Raw genomic sequence first — 26951 nt, 5'->3', positions numbered from 1 at the left:
TGGAGTCACCCTTATAAAGGAAGATAGGCAAGTAACTTACAATTACTTCCCTAAAGGATTCCTGATCACTGATTGTCCTGTCTGTCACACATCCAGACTGATTCAAGTAGTGGTAGTTTTCTGGCACAGATAAATAAAATTCTTCTACAAAAAGAAAAACAAAAACATAACATCAGTACTCGACTGTCCAGGATAAGACAGAACTCAAAAGAGTTTCCACTTTGCAACTTTATTTTTTAAAGTATGGAAAATAATTCTATGCTTCTAATAGTTCACTAATAAGATTAAAATGTTCTCAGACTGTATGATTTCAACACCTTTAGACCGTGAAATTTTTGCACCTGGTTTTATGCCCCTGGATGCGTTCTAGTGTCTCCTAGTTTATAGTCTATGGGAACTTGAACAGAATTTGTATCCTGCTGTTGTGTGAAAATTGTACAAATCTTAATTATGTTGAATTGGTTCATGCTGCTTTTCAGGTCTACTATACCCTTCTACTTTTCTGTATATTCATTCTATTAATTTCTGAGAGTTTGATACTGAAACTCCAACTAAAAATCATAATTTATCTACTATTTAAGTAGTACAATCATTTAAATTGTAATCTATAGTGGAACTATATGTAACTTTGTTCTACATTTTCCAAGTCTCCTGTAAATGTGTTATCCTACTTGCATAATCAAAAAAATAAAAAAGAAAAAAAAGATTAAAACATTCTCTCTTAATCATCATCTAGGGAAAATAGAATTATCAGATTAGATGGGATGGAAGAAAACACTACTGAAAAAAGTAACTGATGAGGATCCCGTGTTGATTGTTGTTTTTCAAAGTCAAATATTTGCAAATTTGCTTTATTAGGGTGTGATTTAAAAGTAAAGCTAGTTGTGATACATTATGCATTTTTCACAAATAGTCCTTAAATCGGAAAAAAACTAAGATTCCAAAACATATCCAAAAAACTCAAGCTTTCTCTACTAATGATTTTTTCTCTACGGTATCCGGCTCTACATGCACTCAGCATTTTTGATCATCTCGCACATTTCGTTTCAAATGGTGGAAGACCAACAAAGTCCAGTCTTCTCTTTCACAGATGGGTTTTAAAGGGAAATGTCTCTGCAGCGGCTCCATCACTCACCTCTCTCTTCATGTCCTAGCCCTGCCAGCAGCGCATAGAATATGTGATAATTCCTTTCCCCAGGGTTTTGCCTTACTACTCGGTTCTGTGAAGAGAAGAAATCAGATTTCTATTCAGGGATGTTTCCTCTGATTAATGACCAAGAACCAGTAACTGCTGAAAAATGTTAAAGATAATGTGAATTAAATCACGCTTACTTACTTTTTCTAATAAATCTTCATGTGAAAAGCAATGGCAAGTCAAGGAACAAAACAAGGGTACAGGATGCTCCATTAGTCCTCATTTTTCTACTCTTTGTTGCCCAAATAATTACAATTCCTTGTGTCTTGGGCATTCTGACTTTCAGTGCCAAAAGACAAGCAAACAAAACAGACTATTTCATCAAAATCCAACTTCAAACAGGACACATGTGCCCTAGAAGGCATCGAACTATTTGAAACAACTGATTATTTCAAACAACTAGCTGCTCAGTCATGTCTGACTCTTTGGGACCTCATGCACTGTACCCCGCCAGGCTCCTCTGTTCATGGAATTTTCCAGCAAAGAATCTGGAGTGGGTAGCCATTCCCTCTCCAGGGGATCTTCCCAACCCAGGGATCAAACCCCAGTCTCCTGCACTGTAAGCAGATTCTTTACCATCTGAACTACCAGGGAAGCCTATGATATTTGATGAGAAGTCCAAATTTTCAGATTGGAGACATGAAATCAGAGATTCCCAAAAGAAAGAGGGCCCCTTATTTCCTAGGATAATTAACAGGTCAAGCAGAGTAAAACAGGAGCAGTAATGAGGTAGAACCAGAAATGAATGTTTCACATTCTCTATCTGTCTTAAGAAAAAGCAAAGAACAGTTTCTACTAGAGAGTCAAATACTAATACACAAAAGCCAAACAAAACAGGATACAATCTACAATTCTCCCGCCCTGGATGTTTCCCTTCTGGCCAATGTTCAGCTGAACAAACTTCCCGAAGCGACTGGAGTTATTGTTGTACACGGTCTTGGCATTGCCGAAGGCTTCCATGATGGGACTGCAAAAAAAAAAACCCAGGACAACAGTGAGAGGCAATCAGGGTCCATGTAATTAACAACAGTCCTCACCAATGGCAAAATAGATAACTGCAAGACAAATCTGAAAGCAAAGGGCCCTACAGCAATTATGTTTATTTATAGAAGGGCCAGATCTCCCAGTACTTGCTGAAATGGGTTTATAATGCATGTCCATCTTGAGGGGGAGAACTTGCAGCTGGTCGTGTGGGCAAAGGATGCTACCAGGAGTCAAGAAGGCCATGTGGGCTGGTTCTCACCCAAATTAGTTTATTTACGCAAGTCAAGGGTTGTGTGCACACGCGCACGTGCACACACACACACACACAAACCCACACGAATTCTAGGAACTGAAAAATTCCCCAGTCCTGGAAATTTCACTCATTTGTTCTATGTCCCAGGGGAGCTCATTTAACTTCCTTGGGTCTCCTCCAACTGTAAAATGTGGTCAGACTAGGTCTGCGGTCAGAGTAGGTCAGGAGTCAACCATCTTTTGCTGTAAAGGATCAGATTAAAAAATACTTTTAGGCTTTGTGGGCCAAGTGGTCTCTGATGCAATTACTCAGCTCTGCCACTAGAGTGCAAAAGCAACTATAGACAAGATAGCAAATGAGTGTGTCTGTGTTTCTATAAAGTTTTATTTATAAAACCAGGCTGCAGGAGGAAGATGAAATGGTCCAGAGAAAGATGGTGGTGATGGCTGCAGAACAACATGAATGTACTTAATGCCACTAAGCTGTACATAGAAAAATATTTAAAGTCATATATTTTGTTATGTATATTTTAGCACAATTTAAAAAATAAATTTTGAAGTCTAAAAAGACAAAGCAATAGGCTGTAGGATACAGGTGTCAGGCTGGAGTCTGCTGACCCCTGGACTAATTTTTAAATAACAGGACCTTTAAAGTCTCTATTGGTTCTAGGACCTTTAAAGGCACCAATCAGACATGGGGCAATTACACATTTTAATTAGAATTTCAGAGAGTGCTGTACCAAGGCTCTCTTTCAAGCTCTGAGGTCATTGCCATTGATGCCCAATAGTTTTGCCACCTGAGAGGCTGAAGAAGTGAAGTAAAAGTCGCTCAGTCATGCCCGACTCTTTGCAACCCTACTGACTGTAGCCCACCAGGCTCCTCCGCCCATGGGATTTCCCAGGCAAAAAGACTAGAGTGGGTTGCCAATTCCTTCTCCAGAGGACCTTCCTGACCCAGGGATTGAATCCGGGTCTCCTACGTTAAGAGCAGATTCTTTACCATCTGAGTCATCAGGGAAGACGCTAGTAAGAGGCCACACAATACCATTCTGCCCACAAGACACCTCCCAAGAGTTGACCGCTAAGCTCTCTGCGACGTGCTGGATGGAGACTGAAATTTCTGCTGATAACAAGGCCTCCAAACAGCCAGTCAAGAGCTGCCCAGTGGGAGGCAGCTGCAGAATGTTCCTCACTCCTTTGCTCAAACCTGGCCCAGCAAGGGAGGGTCAGGTCACCAGAAATCTCCACCTGTGTGTGGAGACTTCTCCTTGAGCAATCGTGAAAGCCACATCAAGAGAAAGAGCAGACAGGACCCCAAGTTTCAACTACTTCCTTAAATAAGTCACACAGTGAGGAGAGTGAATCCTGTTCGCTAGAACAAGAAACACGATGGAGAAATAAATACCTGCTCTCAAGAATGGCTTGTTCGACAGACGAGGTCTTCTCCTTCGAGGACAAGTCCACAGACTGCTGACTGATGGCTGATAAAAACTTGAGGATCAGCTTAGTGCTCTCGGTTTTCCCGGCGCCGCTTTCACCACTGGAAGATAAAATGGAGGCGTTTATACTTCTAGTGAAAAAAAAATAAAAATAAAAACCAGCTTGGCCGGAGTCACTCCAAGGTGTCCACAGAACAACTCTTGAACCGTGGGAAAGAGACCCAAGTGCTGAGTTACAGGGAAGAGAGGGTCCCTCCCTTGGAGAAGGCAATGGCACCCCACTCCGCTACTCTTGCCTGGAAAATCCCATGGACAGAGGAGCCTGGTGGGCTGCAGTCCATGGGGTCGCTAAGAGTCAGAAACGACTGAGTGACTTCACTTTTCACTTCCATGCATTGGAGAAGGAAATGGCAACCTACTCCAGTGTTCTTGCCTGGAGAATCCCAGGGACGGGGGAGCCTGGTGGGCTGATGTCTATGGGGTCACGCAGAGTCGGACACGACTGAAGTGACTTAGCAGCAGCTGCAGAGGGTCCCTCCTCCTGCCAGCCGTACGGCCTAGGTGTTACCAATGCCCCCCACTAAACAGAAGCCTCCTCTTTGACTAAGCTCAGGTAATAAGACAGATGGTGCCTTTCATTTCCCTGGTAGCTCAGTTGGTAAAGACTTCACCTGCAATGCAGGAGACGTGGGTTCGATCCCTGGGTCGGGAAGATCCCCTGGAGAAGGAAACAGCTTCATCTGGGGCTTTTCAGGTGGCGCTAGCAGACACGACTGAAGAGACTTAGCAGCAGCAGCAGTAAAGAACCCACCTGCCAATGCAGGAGACATGAGAGACGTGGGTTCGATCCCTGGGTTGGGAAGATCTCCTGGAGGAGGGCGTGGCAACCCACTCCAGCATTCTTGCCTGGAGAATTCCCATGGACAGAGGAGCCTGGTGGGCTACAGTCCATGGGGTCGCAAAGTGTCGGTCACAACTGAGCGACTGAGCATACAGAACGGCAAGCTCTGCAAAGGCCGGAACAGGGGTTTTGTTCACTGAACTGTCCTGGCTGGTGGCCAGCACTTAGTAAATAGTAACTATACAAATGAGCACATTAATGGTATCTTTCTGGTAAGCAAGTAAATATTAATTATATGAATGAGCACATTAATGGCATCTTTCTGGTAAACATGAATAAAAATGCAATCATTCATAAATATCGAGGGGACAAGGCAATGAGCCCGAAGGTGCTCAACCAACACTTAGGCATTTTATTCTTGTGATAATACCATGAGGTGGGCAGTGGCTAAGTGTCGGGATCCGAATTGACAAGCAGATCTGTTGGCATCCAAGGAGTAGTAAAAAGACAGAGAATTTAGGAGAAAAGTAAAGCAATGGCAGAACAGCACATAAACAGCAACATCGTCATGGGGTAACAGGCTCACAACTGCTCAAGGGGTGAGATAAACACACGTGGTCCCAACAAGTCCTAAAGAAACAGTCCCCATTGAGTGTCGAGAGCTGGGAGCTTATGAACGAGGAATTCTGCAGAAAACATCGTGAATGATTAGGCGCATGTAATAAAGGAGAGGAAATGACTCAGTGATGACACCATCCATGCCCGGCTGGATACTGCAGGCCCTGGGGAATCTCCATCGATCAAGGCCAATCACTGTAACCCCATTCCCTCTGCAGGTGATAGGGTGGTTTGGTTGGTCATGGGAAAGGGTCAGGATTCCAGCCAAAGAGACTTAAAGTCAAGCATGCTGAGGGCTTCTGGGGAGACTTGCATGTGCAAGTGGGGGGCGGGGGGTAAACATACACGCACATGCGTGCGTGCACACACACAAGACCGAGCAGTGTCCCCCTGACTGCAGATGACAAATACCTGGGAAGCCACACCTTTCTTGAGATAAGAAAGCAAAAGCCAAGATAATCAGAGGAGCGCCCAGTGGGAGTGGCTGAACCCATAGCCCTGACCCCGCCCTGCCTTGCTGCCTGAGATGATAAAGGCCCATGAAAGTGACACCAAATCGGGTCACCTTTTCTGTCATCGGCAACCAGAACCGCCCTAGTGTGGGGCTGCACGTTCGTCTCTACATCTCTGGTACCAGCCAAGCCGGGGAGCTGGCTCACAGGAGGCATTTAGCAGGAAGGAGTGGCAGAAACCAAGAGAAAGTTGCAGGAAGAAAATTTAAATAATTCTTGATATTTAAAAACACATATACCATCTCCCTAGCAGTTAAATTTTGTTGAAACTGAAAGTGACAACTTCATACAATGTATGAAACAAAAATAATGTTTTACATGGTCCCCAAACCCATCTCTGTATCTTCCAGCACACAGAGGGGGCTGGCATTTCAACCTCTCTTGTAGGAAGGACAGTGATCAGTACCCAGGAATGAACGTGGCCAACTGAACATGTCAGCAGCTGAACTGAGCCAGAGAGGTGTATGTTACTTCCACGTCGGGTGGCTAAACCCCCTCACGGTCCTCTGGGCTCCCTATTTTACCAGCCTGGCAGCTGGGTGCCCTCAGGATGGCACATCTCCAGAACAAAGTGATGGGTGCAACAAAGTCAGGGGTCTCACCTTCCCATATGGGGCTGTGAAAGTCGCTCAGTCGTGTCCGACTCTTGGCGACCCCATGGACTATACAGTCCACAGAATTCTCCAGGCAAGCCCCTGTTACAGCAATCAGCAAAGCAATGAACCTACCGTGATGAACACGGTAACCATACAGCCGTGGAGAAGAGGCTGTTCGAGGTGGATAGCGAAGACTCAAGGAGAAGAAAACCCAAAACTTGTACAGTCCTTTACCAGCCATGGATACTGATCTATTGCCAAGCTTCAGCCCACATTTTTTCTCACTGCAGCAAATTTTTTTCAAGCATCTTCTTTAAGCACATCTTTTTTTAAAAAAAATTGGGGGTAGAGTTGCTTCACAATGGTGTGTTGGTTTCTGATGTATAGCAGAGGGAATCAGTTATGTGTACACACACCCCCTCCCTCTTGGCCATTGCTCTCACCACCCCCCCAACCCCATCCCTTTAGGTCATCACAGAGCACTGAGCCGAGCTCCCTGTGCTATAAGAAGGATCCCCCTAGCTGTCTGTTTTACACATGGCAGCAAATATACGTCAATCCCAATCTCCCAATCCATCCCCACCTTGAAAAATGGTACAGGTTCCCTGGTGGCACTAGTGGTAAAGAACCCGCTTGCCAATGCAGGACACATAAGAGATGGGGATTCAATTCCTGGACCAGGAAGATCCCGTGGAGGAGGGCATGGCAACCCACTCCACTATTCTTGCCTGGGGAATCCCATGGACAGAGGAGCCTGGTGGGCTACAGTCCTTGGGGTCCCAAAGAGTCAGACACGACTAATGTGACTTAACGCAGCACAGAACCTATTTAGGCACATCGTTGATCCGTAAAGTAAAACTTAAAAACGAAAAAGGAACTCAGGTTTGTGCAACGGTAATTCTCAAACTTGGCTGTACATGAGAAATACCTGTTGTGTTCCTAATTCGAACCTGTAAGGGTAGAACTTAATCAGTAATTTTTCTTTTTTTTTTTTTAACAAATTTCCAGGTGATTCCACTAAGAAGTCAAGGCTGGGAACAACTATTCTTGAAAGCCCTTTCACAAAATTCAGATAGGACTTCAGCAGATTACAAAGGGGACATATACAGGGGGCTGGGGAAGTGTGCCATGAACAAGGCAAAGAATAAATGACTCACAAATTGTCAAAACTCAGAAATATGCCAGATGTCCCCAGACATTAGCATCAAGGTACCAGGACTCACTTCTGTCTAACCCTCCTCCTCCTCCTCTCCCCACCCCTGCCTGTGACTGCGTGCCGTGTGCTAAATTGCTTTAGTCGTGTCTGACTCTTTGCGATCCTATGGACCACAGCCCGCCAGACTCCTCTGTCCTTGGGGTTCTCCAGGCAAGGATGCTGGAGTGGGCTGTCATGCCCTCCTCCAAGGGATCTTCCAAACCCAGGGATCAAACTCTCATCTCTCAGGTCTCCTACATTGGCAGGCGGGTTCTTTACCGCTAGCACCACCTGGGAAGCCCATTCTCCATTTACCGAGGGTCACAAAACATCATCTTTGAAGCAATGGACAAAGAGCATCTCTGCAGGAACTCCCTCCCTCCTGAAGTATCCATGGGGCCATGATGCAGCAGGCTGCACTAAGGGCTGGGAAGACAGTCTGGAGACAAACGGCCATGGACGGTATTTATGATCCAGCAGCAGCAGGAGATAAAAGAGTCACAAATTATGGCTAATGCTGTGGAGTATGAATCTCAGGAGACAGGAGGAGTCATAATTTAGATAGAGAGTAAAGGTTCAGCAGAGACTTTTCCCGGGAAATGACATTTGGACTGAAATGCAGAGACATGCACAAAAGTGAGCCGGGGAAAACCTGAAGGATGGGGAGGCGAGGGCTTGGAGCCTTGAGGGAGGGGGAGATGCCCACAGAGCCAGCGGGGAAGGGAAGGGGGGCTGGGGTCCCACTGAGAGGTCACTGTTTTCCAGGCAAGTATGGAACTGGTTCTTTTCCACAGGAGAGAGGGGGAGAGGCTGGTGATGGACTTTCATGGCTAATGGGTTAGTCAATCCATCATGCTATGGAATGAATCCTCCATAAAGTCCAAAAGGATGGGTTCTGAGAGGTTCCGGGCTGGGGAACACGTGGAGGTGGAGAGTGGCTCCCCAGAGGGGCGGGAACTCCTCCCCCTTCCCCACACTCTGCTGGGCATCGCCTCTTCCATCTGCTGTTCCTGAGTTAAACACATCCCTCTATAGTACAGTGAATCCCCCCGCCTCCACGAAACTTCAAAGCTGCAGACATGCCCCTGTTTGCCAGCTGCTGTACTGTACCACTGTACTTCCCAAAGTGCTGCACCATTCATGTGTTTTTCTGCTGTGGTTTTTCATGCATTATTTGTGTGAAAAGTATTATAAACCTATAACAGGACAGTACTACATAGCTGATTGTGTGAGTTGGGTGTGCGTGTGTGCGCGCACGATAACCAGGTGGTGCTAGGGGTCAAGAATCTGCCTGCCAATGCAGGAGACATAAGAGATGCAGTTTCGATCCCTGGGTCAGGAAGGTCCCCTGGAGGTGGGCTTCAAAACTCACTCCAGTATTCTTGCCTGGAGAATCCCATGGACAGAGGAGCCTGGAGGGCTATAGTTCGTAGGGTTGCAAAGTTGGACATGACTGAAGAGCCTTAGCATGCATGCACACATATAGATGAATGCGTTAGTTGCATACCTAGGCTAACTTTGCTGGACTTAAGTTGGACTTTAGTCCAATTGGACTTAATTGGACTTAATGAACATTAAGTTCGTTAACTTAACAATAAGGGACTTACTGTAACTGATAATTGAGTAACTAAAAGGTTTGAGTTCTGTGAGCTGCTCTAAAAAAACAATTTTTTTTGCTCTAGCAAATTAATCAAATCCAAGGAGGCGGTCCTTGGAAGCTCCAACCTAGAGCTGCTGGGTCAGAAGGACAGGTGACCACATGACGGGCATCTGACGTGGAGGGGGAGGCAGTCTCGTAGGACTAAACTGTTAACTGTGGGATCTGATGCTGTTTCCTGGTGGACAGTGACAGAACTGAGTTACTAACATGGGGAACTTGATAACACATGCTATGTGATAGACAGCATCTATATTGTAGCATTCTAAGGATATAATAACTAAGTATATCCTGCTTTGCTTATTGCACCACATAACTATGAAGCCAAAATAAATGTTAAGACTCATAAACTATAATACATATAAAATCTAGATTAACAAGACTACCTTAACCCCCTGGTTAATGTTGCTTCGCTAAAGCTGAAGCGCTCTGTGAACCGTGACTGCCCACTGCTTCCCCGTGAGCCTGGCAGCCTCTCTGACCACAGGCGCTTCGATGAGTCATGTGTTCCACCTTAGCTCCTCTATCCCAGCCTCGATAAAACAGTCACTCACATAGCAATCACGCTGTTAGCTCCCCTTCACTGACAGTGAACACATCACTAACATATCCAGTCCTGCCTTTGTCTCATCAGCCCGTGACGATTACAGTCCTAACCCTTGGCGCCAACGTGACCACAAACACAAACATGGGCTTCGGAGGAAACATATGCAGCCAGATAAGCCAAAATGAGTTGATGTTGTTAAAAAATTTTTTTTTTTTTTATAAATAGTGAAAATTTAAAAAGGGAAAAAAAAACTAACTACGGCACTGATATGGGGCCTTGGAGACCATACTCGAAGTTCTGATAACTTTTTGTAGGCAGAATGGAAAGTCTCAAGGATAGTTTTTAAGCAGAAGGATGTGAAGATCAGGTTCGAGGTTCTAACGAATCAGTGTGGAGAATGGATTGAGGGGGATGGAAGGAGAGACATGAGAAAGGAAGTCGGGGAATGAGGGCAGAGGATAAGGAGAGGAGGTGGCAGAGGGGAAAGTCAGAGGTCCCCAGAGGAGGCAGGGGATGGCTGGGGTCCTGGTCTGGGTGCTGGGTGACAGGGAGGTGGGGGAATCAGTCGGGAGAGTCCAGGGCGTTTGCCAGCCAGTGTGATGACCTGGACGCTGGTAACACAGCTGGGCATCTTTGTCAATAATCACTGAACTGTATATATGAGATCGGCACAGCTGACTGAAGGCAATCTGACCTTCATTGTTGGGGGCGGGGTGACTCCTAGATCCAAGATTAATGTCCTGATATCCGGCTTGAGACCTTGCTAAGAACAAGAAGCATGATAGGAGGAACACGGATTTTCTGGGAGAAAATCAGGGTGAACTGAGGATTGGTCACCCCTGAGATGCCCAGCAGAGACCTTCATGACGATGCCCTGCGGGAGGGGTGAACACATGGGTGGGACACAGAGGAGAAGCTGGCAGGGGAGCCCTGAAGTCTGGGGAGGCAGGGAGATGCAGAGAAGGAAGGGCAGGCTGGACAGAAGCTGAGGAAGATGAGCCCAGAGAACAAGGAAGAGTCCAGAATGGTGGAGCAGCTTGGAGGAGGGTGGGGCAGCCTGTGGAAGGGGCTGTGGAGCCAAAGACAATCTCCGCCCCCACCCCCCGCCCATTTCAAAAATAGAGAAAATAAGTGAGTAAGTGTGTTAGTCACTCAGTCATAGCTTTCTCTTTGCAACCCCGTGGACTGTAGCCCGCCGCTTCTCCAGGCACAAATCCTGGAGTGAGTTGCCATTCCGTTCTCTCCAGGGGATCTTCCTGACCCAGGGACTGAACCCAGGTCTTCTGCACTGCAGGCAGATTATTTACCAGGCAAAGACAATCAAGTATCCAGTAAAAGATACTAGAAATTGTTGGGTGATAATGCCAATGATCCAGTAGAAAAGGAGAGATCCAAGAACCAGGGGCAGAGAGGCTCAAAGGTGGAGTGAAGTCCCCAGGAAATCAGGGAGGAGGGATCAAAACACACCTGAAGGAAAGCGCCTCTGCTGTGAACAGGGCCCTCTATCCACCTGCAGTCTCCCCTTCAGCGCACATGTTGGCCAACTGTGGCCTCCAGATCTGCTCTTCTGCTTTTATAAATAAAGTTTTATTGGCATTCACACACGCTCTGTCTGCAAGCACTTCTCCACTCTAAGGGCAGAGTTGAGTAGTTGTAACAGAAATGATCTTGCTCACTGAGCCAAAAATATGTCCTCTTTTAGAGAAAATATGACCCTCCAGAGGCTACCCCTGTGGACACCTGACGACCATTCCCCATCCCGAATGGGGATCAGATCAGACTGTCCTGATTCGTGTGATTTTCTCGGAATATACAGGGATTACTCCACTGCTGACTAAGACGACTTTGGAAACTTCTCTACTGCCTAGAAGATACAGTCGGCAGGTCTTTACAAGCAGGACAAAACCATCAAGGTGTGACCCTGCAGCAGGAAGTAGGCCTCTGCTCTGAAATGAACACAAGGAGACAAAAGCTCAGTCTTTCTCAATGAACGGCAGTGCACCGTCTTTGCCTGTCCAACCAAGCCTGGTTCCTACATGTCCTTAGCAAATCCCACACTTTACAGGCACGCCTTCCATTTGCTAATGATCCTCGTTCTTCTGATGGCTCAGCTGGTAAAGAATCCACCTGCAGTGAGGGAGACCTGGGTTCGATCTCTGGGTTGGGAAGCTCCCCTAGAGAAGGGGAAGGCTACCCGCACTCCAATATTCTGGCCTGGACAATTCCATGGACTGTATAGTCCACCGGTTCGCAAACAGTCAGACACAACTAAGTGACTTTCACTTGTTCTTTCAAATGCTTCTGGGCCCGTCCCCACCCTGTGCCCGCCGTGTTCCCACAGACTGTTGGGCTCATAACCACAAGTCCCTTCCTCTGTGATATATTTTCTCAGTTCCTTCTTGAGCGTCTTCTGTCATCTTCTCTGAGCAACCATGTACACATTTCTCCAATAGCACTGGCAGACTGTACTGAAATTACATGTTTACATCAGTTTCTTCCCATCAGAGCAGAAGTTCGTAAAGGGCAGTGGTTGGGTTTTTTTGTTTTTTTTTTTCAATCCTAAAAGCCTAACAAGGTAACCTTCCATATGATACGAGCTCAAGGCATGCCCCATGCCTTATTCTGATTAGTGACTTTTTAATCCAGGATGCAAGCTTTGTTCACTATTCCAGTTCGGTCATTTCTAAATATACCACTAGAATAAAAAAAAAGACTGAGAAGCCAAGTATTATTCCAGAATATAAAAGACACGTTGTTGTGTAGTCGCTAAGTTGTGTCTGGCTCTTTTGCAATCCCATGGTCTGTGGCAGGTCAGGCTCCCCTGTCCCTGGGATTTTCCAGGCAGGAACACTGGAGTGGGTTGCCATTTCCTTCCCTGGGGGATATTTCTGACTCAGGGATCAAACCCACATCTCCTGCATTAGAGGCGGATTCTTAACCACTGAGCCGCCAGGGAAGCAGAAAAGACACTGTTAAGAAGAAATCACTACTATTTTGGAAAAACAAAATTTTTCACAAAGCAAACAGAGGTCCTAAGCCAATAGCTGCTCCGCGCATCCATCCTTTGATTGATGGACATTGGATGCTGAACCCTCTATCAGGCACTGTCCTAGGCACTGAGTTGCAGATGAATTAACCACAGGACTTGACATTAAAAGGTCACATATCCAGAAAAGACCATAAAAGACTAAACAAAATAGACTAAATTCTGCTTGCCCCAGACTGAAGTTAACAAGAAATATACCAGACCAACCAAGATCAAATGCTGACCCTGTTAGATTAAAAAGCTCATGGAAGTTTTAAATACATATTTTAGAAATCATAATAGCATAAGCGTTGGCTTAAATGTACATAAGCAAGTAAAACAAAACTAGAGCTTAAGAGAGGTAAACTTTTGAAAGTGAGACAAATAATAAAGGCTTGGACTAGAATCCTGGAGACTGGGAGGAACAGAGGCCCGTAAAGTGAGAGAAAAATTGATCTACGAGGTCCCTGCCTAAATCCAAATAGGCTTCTTTTCTTAGTTTCATAGGTAATTAGCCTGATTTTTGAAGTAGTAACATGTTGTAGCCACCAGGGGGCAGATCATGCCCGAGGAAATCTAAATGGGCTACTGTGCCCTCCAGTTTTTTTTTTATACTCAATTTTCTCTTAATTTCCACAAGCCCCAAGTCCCACTGGGGGGGGGGGGGGGGGGAACAAAAAAAAACCTGCTGGAGTGGTCTATTAAAAACCAAAACACATTTTAATGAGAAATCTATTCTTAAAAATGCCGTTTCCTGATTTAATTTAAATACTCTTCACATCAGAATTACACAATGAGAGCTTTCTGTTTGGGGTCCCCTCTCCCTCCCGGCTACCCCCAACTTTATTTTTAAATACCACAGTCTTTGGCAGGAACATGCTAACCCCTTCCTGTTTTATTACACACACATATATATGCACAATGATCTCATTTGATTTTTCACTTTCTTCCCTAACTGCTCTGTCTAGCAAGTGATATATGAGTCATGCCCTCACTTTTTCCACTGAAAGTAATAAACACAGCCAATTATCGATGGCAAATATTTAGGTACCTAAGTGTGGAAAACAGCTTGATCTTCTTAAACTCTCTGTTAATCTTATCAAATTATATTCTGCTAATCTGTATGCTAAATATTCTGTATGCTGAAACAGGGATCTTAAATTCCTACTTCTAAACTTCACTTTCAACTTTTGTGAAACCATCTCAAAGAGCCCACAAATAGTGCTTCAATCAGAAGGCAAGTCAATTCATTGGGAAGGTGACTCTTAAAAGCTCTGTTTTCAAACCAAGTGTTAGCTTCATTTTTATTAACTTCAAGTTACAAGGATTCACATTTACTTAACTGGATTAACGGACAGTCCCTCTATCCAAGTTGTTTCCACAACCTGGTGAGTGAACATTGTTACGGTAAGAAAAGAGAATATATCTTCCCAGGTGTTTCTCTTTCCTTAAAGAAAGTAACTGATGGAGGAAGCAGGGAGAGAAAAGATGAAGGAGAAATGCATTGTTCTATCCTCCATCACATAATTCTGATTTATTGCAAATGAAGGATCCATGAACAAGAGTAACGGGTAAACACTGCCAAGAGGAACAACACAATCCCTGAAGGCAGTACCTGCGTCAAAGGGCTGCTGGAAGGTTTCAATGAGCTGATGCATGGAAAGTTTTTGGCACAGTGTTCAAAGCCTTTGGAAATGTTGGCCATTATCTCTTACCCATCTTCCGTCAGATACCATGTGGGACAATGTGGGTGTGCGTGCTCAGCTGTGTCTGACTCCTTGGGTCCCCATGGACCGTAGCCTATCAGGCTCCTCCATCCATGGGATTCTCCAGGCAAGAATACTGGAGTGGGTTGCCATGTCCTCCTCCAGGGGATCTTCCCAACCCAGGGATTGAATCCACGTCTCCTGCATTGGCAGGCGGATTCTTCACCACTGAGCCACCTGGGAAGTTGGAACGGGGGGGGCGGGGGACAGTGTGAGGACCTCCCAAATGGCCTCCTTTCTCTCCCCTAGAGTTTCCAGGAGGACTCACCTCTGGTACATCTGCTCCTGACTCCCTCCCCAAAAGAGCAGCGGTGGTTTCCTGGACAGGTGAACTGGGTGGAGGGAAGGGCTGGTCAGCTCCTCACCATCTGGGGACTGGTTTTGACAGCGATCGTGGTCACCAGTGACCTGCCTGAACCCTGACCAGGGGGTCGGTCTGTCTGCAATTTGGGGCTGGGAGTCTGAAGCTGACACATGGCTCTCCACCTCTCTCCTGAACCTCACTTCCACTGGATCAAAAATCAGGGAGTGGGATCCTGATATGATGTCCTCTCTAATTCTAAACACCTTTTCTTCTCCCCTTGAAATAATAACAATTATTTTGCCACAAGTTGGGAAAGAAGATCTTGACCTCTGTTTTTGATGGCTTTCCAGTCCCATCAGCAGCTTTAATAATTCAGTTGAGTCTTAGCAACAGCCGAGCTCCATGCACGAGTGCCTGGACGAAGTGCCTGGATATTCCAGGGCACTCAGCACGTCTGCTCTTGATCTCATCCAGGAGTGTTCTGATCACCACTAAGACATGAGTGAGTGAGTGAGTGAGTGTGTGTTTGTGTGTGTGTTCAGTCGCTCGGTCGTGTCCCACTCTTTGCAGTACTATGGACTGTAGCCCATCAGGCTCCTCTGTCCATGGGATTCTCCAGGCAAGATACTGGAGTGGGCAGCCATTTCCTTCTTGAGAACATGATCCCAATTATAAATAATATGAGCCAACAGGATATCACTAGAAATTAGGTGATAAGGGCAATTTGAATTATTCAGTAAAAATTACATATCTTCAAAGCAATACACTCTATGATTTTTTTTAGGAAGCTCCTAGTAATAATTGTTTTGTGAGTGAGGCATCTGGTAGCTTAAAATTTTAATAAATGAGTAAAACTTGGCTGAAATAGATGGCAAGACCCTTTTTCCTCACCTCTCCCCAAAATTAATGGAAATCATTATGCCTTTCTATCATTCCCTCAACATATAACAGAGTAAGTCCCTCTTCTGCGGCTAATTCAAGGCTCAACTTCAGGAACATCCAATTATTAAATTCCTTAAAAATCCTTAAATTTGGGAGATTCTTGGGTAATCTGTTACTGGCAAAAACCAAAACCTTCCTCAAGTAGGCAAGCATACTAACAAGCACTCTAGAATACAGAAAACATTTTAAACTTGGAAGAACTACGCAATGCTTCCGTAAGTCAACAGTTGATCACTGGAACAAACCAAAGAATAACTAAGGTAAATGAAACAAAGAGACGAAATGGAGAAATCACTCTGAGGACAAGAGCCAGCAAACAAACATGGTACATCCTGCTTTTTTATCGAGTCCCCAGTTTCTTTCCGAAGCTGTAGTCGTTGGGCTACTCAGAACGGAAAACTCCGTCTGGGAACTCTGGGGGCTGACGTGCTCACGGGCGGGCTCTGGGTTTGGGGGCCGGCTGGTTACCTGATGAGCACGCACTGGTTGTCGTGGCGCTTCCACAGGCAGCGGTAGCACTCGTTGGCGATGGCGAAGACGTGGGGGGGCAGCTCGCCCAGGTGGCACCTGCTGTAGCGATCCACGGCGTCCCTCGAGTACAGGCCCGTGATGGTCTTGTAGGGGTTCACGGAGGCGATGATGGAGCCGATGTAGGTCTGCGGGGACGGGGCGGGGAGACAGGGACTCGGGTTACGGGTGGCGCTTGGGGAGGAGAAGGGGGCATCTGGGCACGGGATCTCACCCCCACCCGCGCTGGGGTGAAGACAGAAGCAGCTCCAGGCAGCTCCACACTGAGAGGGGAAGAGATGCCACCTCCCACTGGGGCCACTGTCTGAGCCTAAACAGAATCCAGAGTGCACGTTAAAGGGACCAGGGACTCCTGGCCCCCACTCACACACTTTTCCTGTATCTGGGGACTCCTGGCCCCCACTCACACACTTTTCCTGTATCTGGGGACTCCTGGCCCCCACTCACACACTTTTCCTGTATCTGGGGACTCCTGGCCCCCACTCACACACTTTTCCTGTATCTGGGGACTCCTGGCCCCCACTCACACACTTTTCCTGTATCTGGGGACTCCTGGCCCCCACTCACACACTTTTCCTGTATCTGGGGACTCCTGGCCCCCACTCACACACTTTTCCTGTGTCTGGGGACTCCTGACCCCCACTCACACACTTTTCCTGTATCTGGGGACAAATCTTGTGCAAAGGAATGAACCCACTTCAAAGAGGGCTGCAAGTAAACAAGAGAAAGACAATGGGGACACAGCGAAGCCCAAATCCCTAATTCTCCGGGGACCTCCTGACCCCAGTGCCCATCAGGAGGCTGTTAGGAAAGGCGGGATTAAAGCAATAAGAGAAGGCGGGGTGGGGGGGGGGGGGGGCCAGGGAGGGTGACTGCTTAGTGGGCTTCTGTTCAGGATGGTCAGAAAGTTTTGGAGGTAGATAGTGGTTATGGTTGCACAACACGGCAATGGTATTTAGTGCACTGTACTGCACACTTAAAAAGAGTTAAAACAGTAACTTTTATGCTATAAATCTTTGACTTAAGAAGTAACAAGAACATTGTGAAAACACTTGGTATTCTTCCAGTAATCTCAAACACCTCATGAAATGCCATGTAACTTACCTGGAAAAATAGCTGACTGGCAATCTTCCCTTTTCTGGAACCAAATCCAGGCCAGAAATTAAGCAAAATCTTCAGAAGAGCAAAACAGAGGCTACAGAGTTATCAAAGCATCATGCTTCATGCCTCCTCCACGTGGATACAGACTAACTCACCCGTCCTTCTCTAAGAAAGGCTAATGAAGCTGGGTTGCTGGTTCCCAGGCTCAGACACAAGTGGAACAGCAGATAAGGAGGGTGGGCGCTAAGGTCCTGCAGCCATCACCATTCACCTGCCTGCTTCCACTGTGTGTTCACTGAGCCCCGGACTTGACAGCGTGCTATGGGCTGCGTCCCCTCCTCCAATTCATGCACTGAAGCCCTGACCCCCAGCACCCCTGAATGCAACTCTAGCTGTAGACAGGACCTTTTAAAGATGATTAAATTAAAATGAGGCTGTTCAGGTGGGCCCTAAACGTGTCCTCGTGTGTGCTAAGTCACTTTAATCATGTCCGACTCTGTGCAACCCCATGGACTGTAGCCCACCAGGCTCCTCTGTCCATGGGGATTCTCCAGGCAAGAATACTGGAGTGGGTTGTCATGCTCTCCTCCAGTTATCTTGCCCACTCAGGGATCGAACTCATGTCTCCTTCATCTCCTGCATTGGTTCAGTTCAGTTACTCAGTCGTGTCTGACTCTTTGCGACCCCATGGACTGCAGCACACCAGGCTTCCCTGTCCATCACCAACTCTAGGAGCTTGCTCAAACTCATGTCCCTTGAGTCAGTGATACCATCTAACCATCTCATCCTCTGTCATCCCCTTTTCCTCCTGCCTTCAATCTTTTCTAGCATCAGGATCTTTTCAAATGAGTCATTTCTTTGCATCAGGTGGCCAAAGTATTGGAGCTTCAGCATCAGTCCTTCCAATGAATACTCGGGACTATTTCCTTTAGGATGGACTGGTTGGATCTCCTTGCAGTCCAAGGGCCTCTCAAGAGTCTTCTCCAACACCACAGTTCAAAAGCATCAATTCTTTGGTGCTCAGCTTTATGCTCCAACTGTCACATCCATACATGACTACTGGAAAAACCAGAGCTTTGACTAGATGGACCTTTGTTGGAACATAATGTCTCTGCTTTTTAATATGCTGTCAAGGTTGGTCATAGCTTTTCTTCCAAGGAGCAAGCGTCTTTTAATTTCAGGTCTGCAGTCACTATCTGCAGTGATTTTGGAGTCCAAAAAAATAAAGTCTCATCTATTATAGTGAAACAATGTAAACAGTGAGAGGTTTTATTTTGGGGGCTCCAAAATCACTGCAGTCACCATCTGCAGCCTGCATTGGTAGTCGGGCTCTTTACCACTAGGGCCACCTGGGAAGCCCAAACTTGTCCTTGTAAGAAGAGAGAATCTAGATACACAAAGAAACACAGGCGATGTGTGCACACAGATAGTCCACATGAGGACCCAGCAAGAAGGCGGCCATTTGCAAGCCAAGGCAGGAGACCTCAGGAGAAACCAACCCTCCTGATACCTTGACCTCAAATTCTGGGCTTCTAGAACTGTGAGAAAATAACTGTCTTGTTGCTTCAGCCAGTTAGTCCATGGTCTTTTGTCATGGCAGTCAGAACAGACTAATATAGAGGGTCTGAGCCTTTCAACACTCACAATATCCCTAGGAGGTTCAGAGTATTATTGCACCTATTTTTCAGAAGAGCAAATTAAGGTAGAGTGATAAAATTTTGCTTTTGGTCACACAGTCAGTAAGGGGCAGAGGTGAGATGTGAATGCAGGCCACCTAAATCCAGAGCCTTCTCTTCGCATTCGCCAGCAAGGGGTGGGAACACAGCAGACAAGAAAAGCAAGAAACACTGGACAGAAAGCTCAAACATCCTGAGTGCATCTGTACCATATTATAGCAATTTGCAATCATCTATATTTACAGTGACTTCCAGGAACATGAAGCAAAATATCCTGTGTCCCGTGTAACTGCTTTCAAATGTAAGACAGTCAAGAGCATGCTTTGGAAACATTTTAAACCAAAATAAGGTTGAAAAGGTCAAAGAGTTATTACCGTATGACCCAACAATTCTGTTCCGAGGTATGTACCCCCCATAGAATTAAAAACAGGTACTCCAACAAAGATACAGCAGCATCAAACACAAGAGCCTAAAGGTAGAAACAACTTAATGTCCACCATCAGATAGATGGGTAAACAAGATGCAGTACAACCATACTGCAGAATATTATTCAGCCGTGCTAAGGAAGGAAGTAATGATACAGGCTTCCGTGTAGATGGACCTTGAAAACATGACACGAGGTGACAGAAGCCAGGTCCAAACATGGTGGTAGTTACCATGGGCAGAGGGGAGGGTGGAGGCAGGAAGGACTGACAGCTGACTGCCTTGCAGGTACAGGGTTTCCAGTTGGGTGATGGTAACATTTTGGTGCTGGTTGTACAACACTGGATGTACTAAATGCCACTGAATTTACCTTCAAGTGGTTGGTTTTCTGTTATGTAAATTTCGCTTCCATTGAAAAACAATTAAAAGATGCAGAACTTTCAGGAGTGAATTTTCAGGTCTTCAGACACCTACACTCTCTAGAGGGCCCCCTTTTCCCCATCAGAGCATCAGGGGAAGGATGTGGCCAGAAAGAAGAGTGCAGGCAGCCTTTTCCTCTGGGGAAGGAGAGCGTCCTACTTCTACAGGAGAGCAGAGAATCACATGGTCCCCTGGGGGATGCCAGATACCTTCCATCAATGCCTGGACCACAGGTGCTGGCGGCTTCTTTTACTACAACTGCAGAGATGAGGGAGGCAGGCAAGTAGGTGATGCTTGAGGCTCTGGGAGTCTGGCCCCTTCCTCTTGTAGGTCTAAAATGTCAAGCTTGTTTCTACCCTTTTGTTGGCTCTCTGCATTATTATTATTTTTATTGGTGAAATACCAAGACTTCATTTTTCTGTGAAACATGTTTCCCCCTCCCCACTTTGGCAGAACTCAAGACAATCAGTGAAGACCCTCTTTATACAGATAGGTAGGCGTGCTGCCAATTCCCTGTCTCAGCTACAAGTAAAAGAGAAAAGCCACAGTCAGGGCATCAGTTTGACTATTACATGAATATTAGAATAGTAACCCATCATTAACATATCTGAAAAGAGAATAATATGCCCAAATTGTGAACATTTTTGCACTCCTGTTCATATCCAGAAGATGCAGGTTCAATCCCTCGGTCAGGAAGATCCCCTGGAGAAGGAAAAGGCAACCTACTCCAGTATTCTTGCCTGGAGAATCCCACGGACAGAGGAGCCTGGTGGGCTATGGTCCACGGGGTCACAAAGAGTTAGATATAACTAAGCATGCACTGCCTGACTGCCTCCCGTTGACAGCATATTGGCAAGGTGGTTATGCAATTCTGAGATGAGATTTTTAAGTATTGATTTATACATGAAAAACATCATAACCTTTTAATACAAGCTTTCCTTTGAAAGTGATGACTTTGGCCAAAACCTCATAGGCGTGCTCCCCCTTCCCGGCTGGGGAAGGAGCCCCCTAGCATCACTTAAGAAAAAGAATCTGCCTTCCAATGCAGGGGTCGGGGGTTCAATCCCTGGTCAGGGAACTAAGATTCCACCTACTGCAGAGCAACTGAGTCCACACGCCACAACCAGAGTCCATGTAGCACATCGAAAGATCCTGTGTGCCACGACTGAGACCCAACACGGCCTAAACAAATAAGTAAAATTAAAAACAAACAAATAAAAAAAAGAAGTCACTTATCCTGACACAGATGACGTGGATTCTGTATGGGGGCAAGAGACCCACAGGACATTAAGTTTGTTAGTAAAGGTGAAGCCAGAACATCCAAAACGTCTTAGGCCTAGTTTTGTTTTTGAGTAATTCACATTGCACTTGGCCCAATGAAGTAGTTTTAAGGTCTTTCAGAGAGACAATGAGGTCCGTGGCGTGGCAGTTACAGACGACACACCCGTGTCTCCCACCCAGTCCCCAGAGGTCCCAGGGGCGGGAAGCGGGGCTCTCTGATCAGCAGATGGTCAGCACTAAGGCAGCCCCTAGGAGGGCAAGTATCATGCCATCGTGGTTATGCCCACCACCCACTAACATCACCATCCCTTCCCCAGTTGAGCCTGGTCCCCAACACATAGTTAGAGCTGGCCCATGAGCTCACGCCCAGCTACTGTCTCTGGCTCAAAAATCATCCCAACACGTCTAAAGACTGTCCCACTCTTGAATACTCTATCTTATAGACTTTGTGGCTGCCCGTAAATTCAGTCAAAGGGCTCCTCTGTGCCAACGGGGGGCAAGAGAAAACCAGACTGAATTTGAGCCCAAATTCAATCCTCTGACTCTCTCCCTGCCTCCAAAAAAAAGGAAAGCATATGTAAAATGTGTGTTTGGCTGGCATGGAGAAAGAACCCAGTTCTTCACTGCTATTTTTCAAGATTATGGGAAACCATGCCTCATGCAGCGATCAAAACGCCTCTTACTGTAAGCACCTCCACTTAGTTCCAGAGGTCGACTAGGCTTTTATAACATGAAAGCACACGTTTTACAGTTTCACCTCCTCACTAATGACCGGAGTCATTTCTCAACAGGCCTGACACCAGATTTCAAATGACAATTAGGTCTACGTGTTTGCAAAACAACTTGACTGACGTTTCAGAACCACAGGGCACAGAAGCCAAGTGACCCACACAGACACACGTCAACATAACCTTGACCGACGGGCAGCCCAGCGGCCGGTGCTGCCTCCGCTGACAGAGGAAGGAACAGAGCCAGTGAGCGGGGGCAGGACCCTGGATCCTCATCGGGGGGTGCTTTCCCACAGGTCTGCGGTGACTCCCCCCTTCCCCACTCACTCACATGCACACAGGACGGGAATCGTCCCAGACTCTCCAGCCTCACCGTCCGTGCTGGCCACACCCCACTTTCAATTAACTCTAGAATCAACCCCCTTTTTCTCCATCCACACCCCTCTGACTACACTTGCTCAATTATGACCCAGAGTCTTCTTCCTCATTCACTTCCCACTCAGTCTTGTGTGTTCAATCCCTGCTATGCCCTTGACAAATGAACAACTGAAGACGGACCCTCCCCTGCACAAAACTTTCACAGCTCCCGCAATCTTCAGGATCAACCCACAGAATATTCGAGAAAAGAGCCTGAGCACCTCCAGAAAGGTGACTTGTGGAGGTGACGCACAGCCTAACGAATTTTTCTCCTAACGGTTACAGAAGTGGGGGCAGCTTCGGTGACTTTCCCGTTTTCATTGTTTGTGCCCACACTGGTGCCAAATGATACTTTTGGACTCCCCCCCAACAAAGGAAGGTGTAAATCAACATGGCCATCAAAGTCATGGTTCCTAATGGATTCTTCACATTAGATGAAGGGGTTGAGGTCCATCAGCAAAAATGATTACAGCCAGGGCACCTTTATTTTTTCTCACACTACCTTGAACATACCACCTCTTGCATGGATTATTCTGTCACTAAAACAAAGGCTGAAAAAAAATAAATAAATAAAATAAAACAAAGGCTGCATGGATAAGAGATTTGTTGAATCACAAGGAAAGTTCGACGTGGAAGTAAACATGGAGACTGAGGAGTAGAAGGGGCAGGAGAACAGCCTAGTTTTAAGTATCAAGGGATGCAAAAGATGCAATGTGGTAAGAAGTCACAAGAGCGGTGGGAAAACATGTGGTCCATGCTTGTGCCATGGACCACTCTCTTGCTCTTTAGTTGCTAACTCGTGTCTGACTCTTTGCGACCCCATGGACTGTAGCCCGCCAGGCTCCTCTGTCCATGGGATTTCCCAGGCAAGAATACTGGAGTGGGTTGTCATTTCCTTCTCCAGGGGATCTTCCTGGACCAGGGATTGAAACTGCATCTCCTGCATTGACAGTTGGATTCTTTACCACTGAGCCACCTGGGAAGCCCAATAATACCATAGCAATGCTTATTCGTATTTTTGTGTTTATTAATGAGTTATAGTCATTAAATGCTACAGTCTGAATTTGAATGCTGGTTCCGCTGGTTTAAGTTAAATTCTTGGTGCTTCGGTTTCCTCATGGTAAAGCAAGGGTAACAACATTAGTGGCTGGAAGAATTAAATGGATTGACACCTATGAATGTAAAAATCTACTACAGTGAAAGCTGAATGCCTCAGTGAAGAGCCTGTGTTTCCATGCTCACTCTATAAAAAGGCAATTGCTGTCATTGCTCCAAAAATGGTCATGAACGCCGTGCACTTTGGGACTCAGGGTACTTGCAGCTCTCAAACACCAGGCGGGGCCATGGGCTGGTTTCCTCACACTGGATTCCGAATTTCATGAGACTACATCGCCTGGTCATTTTAACGGGCAGCTCTCAAACACCAGGCGGGGCCATGGGCTGGTTTCCTCACACTGGATTCTGAATTTCATGAGACTAAATCGCCTGGTCATTTTAACGGCTTTTCCGAAATAGAAAGTATATTCTATTTTGGAGCACATAAATTTTTTTTTCTGGTCAGAAGAGTTCCACATAACTCACCGAAAAAATACATTTCCTTGCCCATTTTAATAATCGGGAACAGCTGCAGTGCCTGTTGCTATAAAACGCTGAGAGAAACTCCCTTCACTGCTTTAAGACATAGCCTAGCAATTCGAGGTTTCAAAAGGCGTAAGTACAGCACAGCAGAGACATCATGACAGAGGTCCGTCTAGTCAAAGCTGGTTTCTCCAGTGGTCATGTATGGATCTGAGAGTTGGACTATAAAGAAGGCTGAGCACTGAAGAAATGATGCTTTCAACTGTGGTGCTGGAGAAAACTCTCCAGAGTCCCTTGGACAGCAAGAAGATCAAACCCATCAATCCTAAAGGAAAGCAACCCTGAATATTCATTGGAAGGACTGATGCTGAAGGTGAAGGTCCAATCCCTTGGCCACCTGATGCAAAGAGTCGAATCGCTGGAAAAGACCCTGACTCTGGGAAGATTGAGGGCAAAAGCAGAAGGGGGTGACAAAGGATGAGATAGTTGGGTTGCATCATCCACTCTATGGACATGAGTCTGAGCAAACTCCAGGCGATAGTGAAAACCAGGGAAGCCTGCGTGCTGCAGTCCATGGGGTCACAAAGAGTCGAACACAACTTAGTGATCGAACAACAACAACAAAGGTTGTAATACCTAGTATCCTGTCCCCCACCAAAAAAAAAAAAGAGTATAAAAGAACACTAAAAGTGACCCAGTGGCCTCAGATACATTCTGCTGGTACATATGGAGCATCCCTGTTACTGTTGGAAAGTCATTTTTACAACACAGGAAGAAGTGATGGAGACAGGAAGGTGTGGTCAGGTCAGAAGACCCCAAGTTCTCATCCTGGACCTACCTTCCCTGGTTCACGGCTTAACCCCTCCAGGCCCCAGATTCCGATCAGTAATAACAACACACCCTCTGTTATTCCACCCAATTACCATGTGAAAGTGTTACATAAATCACAGGTGCGTATTATTGTTTTCATTCATGAAAATAAAACTATAACGGTGTTTCAGCACGTGGTCCTGAAAAGCTGGATGTAGATCAAGTAACCTCAAATGCACCAGGGTAACTGGTTCAAGTCACTGCCATCTCGCCCCTACAGGGAAGGTACTGTCAAGAAGTGGGGACCACTGTAACCAGATTTACTCTCCACCCACCATTCTCCGGGGGGCTTCCCTGGTAGCTCAGCTGGTAAAAGAATCCGCCAGCAATGCAGGAGACCCCGGTTCAATTCCTGGGAAGAGCCCCCGGAGGAGGGCACGGCAATCCACTCCAGAACCCTTGCCTGGAGGATCCCCATGGACAGAGGAGCCTGGCGGGCTACAGTCCATGGGGTCGCAAAAAGTCGGACACAACTGAGCGCCCAAGCACAGCACACCTTGCTCCTCATTCCTTCTCTCTCAGTCATCTCAGCTTAAACCATGGCCAAGACTCACTTCTCCAAATCTCTTTCTGGACTGCAGCTCTGGTTTTAAGTTGCGGATCCGGGTACTCAAGAGTCTGCTGGGCATCTCAACTTGGCCTCCCCCAAACACCTGCTTCTCCACTCACTGCCACATCTTCACAAATAGCACCACGGTCTACCCAAATGGACAAACCAAAAATCCAGGAGCCATCCTATAGCAATACAGCCTGCTGCCCCCAAACCCAATCAAACACCGAGATTCTACCTCTTTCTAAATATCATACTCCAGCTCCCCGAGGACTTGTTTGGAACCCCAACATTTCCCATCTGGTTTGCTGGTCACCTCTCCTCCTAGACCAGATACACCTGCTGGACTCATCCATCACCCACAGTCAGAGTGAGCGCTCCCAGAACTCACCTTTGACGCTGTCCCCTGCCAGGCTTCACGAATGAATTCCAGGTCACTCACTCACACAGCGCCCTTCCTCGCCTGCTCCTGACCACCTCGCCAGTCGGCTGCACAAACCCTTCACTGCAGGTTCTTGCCTGTCCTGCAGGTGGGCAAATCACGCTATTCCAAGTCTCTGTTGATCTTCTGCCAGGAAAGAGCTGCCCTCCTTCTTGGCTGAATTCCCCTAGGAATGTTTCAAAACTCGGCACTAGTGCTCCAGTTGGGATCCTTTCTGGACCCCCTCACCTCTTCTCGCGATGCTCATTCTTTGTGTTCCCAGCACTTTAATCACAGTCACTGTCGCCCCAAGCCGCTGTCAAAGGTATGATGTGTCTGTCTTCATCAACAAGCGAGGAGGTCCTGGAGGGGCGCTGTCTTTTGTTTATTCAATATTTCAAGAAACGGTAACCATCATGAAGAGGAATTTTGCATCCTTGGAGTCGCAAACACAGCCTGGCACATAGTCAGTGTAGAGACATTGGAGGCACCTGATTCACTACCAATGCACCAATAAGTTCCCCCTTTAACTGAGTTCTCAGGCTCCACACCCACCTTCTTCCCTAACAAAATTTGCCATCCTCATCCGATTAAACAATTCAAACTGTTAAGCATTCAATTTCATTGAAAACTGGATCATAACCAGTAACTCAAGATATATTACTAAAGTCAAGCTCTTACATTTAGAAGTGACATTTCCACTTAATTTGAGTGTGTTTCTGACTCATATTCCTCCCTTGTTGAAAGGAATCTGACTCAAAAGAGGCCGGAAAGGGGGAAAAATGAACAAAAACAAAGTTTCTAATTGCCACCACCATGTGCCGATGCAGAAACGGCAACTCAAGAGCATAAATGTTTGGTCAAGTTTAAAAATACAAAGAGTCAGACAGATGGTTACAATCATCTTCTGGCAACACCAGTCTTGATTTCATGTGAAAGAAAAAAAAAACCCCTGACAAACCACACCGTATTCAGCTGTTCCTGGTATGAGACAAATGCCAAGCCTGCTGGCCATCCAGTCTTCAGGCCATCCCTGAGAGGCGCGCTGTTACTTGACACTGGCTTTGGAAAGGGATGGGAAATAA

The 26951-nt window shown here is 46.4% G+C and overlaps 1 protein-coding gene across 2 annotated transcripts in view; it reads right to left on the bottom strand.

The window, feature by feature from the left end:
• The window catches only part of MYO10 (myosin X), a 256895-nt gene that overhangs the window by 108902 nt on the left and 121042 nt on the right, over positions 1-26951 (bottom strand). For both annotated transcript variants that reach the window (XM_043887225.1, XM_043887226.1), the window contains 6 exons: positions 16342-16529; positions 3837-3971; positions 2038-2162; positions 1337-1350; positions 1136-1220; positions 41-144 (listed from right to left, as the gene is read on the bottom strand). In XM_043887225.1, coding sequence (XP_043743160.1) covers positions 41-144; positions 1136-1220; positions 1337-1350; positions 2038-2162; positions 3837-3971; positions 16342-16529 — 651 coding nt within the window. The remainder of the gene's footprint in view (positions 1-40; positions 145-1135; positions 1221-1336; positions 1351-2037; positions 2163-3836; positions 3972-16341; positions 16530-26951) is intronic.

Source organism: Cervus elaphus, chromosome 25, assembly GCF_910594005.1.
Source record: "Cervus elaphus chromosome 25, mCerEla1.1, whole genome shotgun sequence".
NCBI lineage: Eukaryota > Metazoa > Chordata > Mammalia > Artiodactyla > Cervidae > Cervus > Cervus elaphus.
Note: the sequence above shows the minus strand (reverse complement) of the source record. Positions and strands in the feature narration are given on the sequence as shown.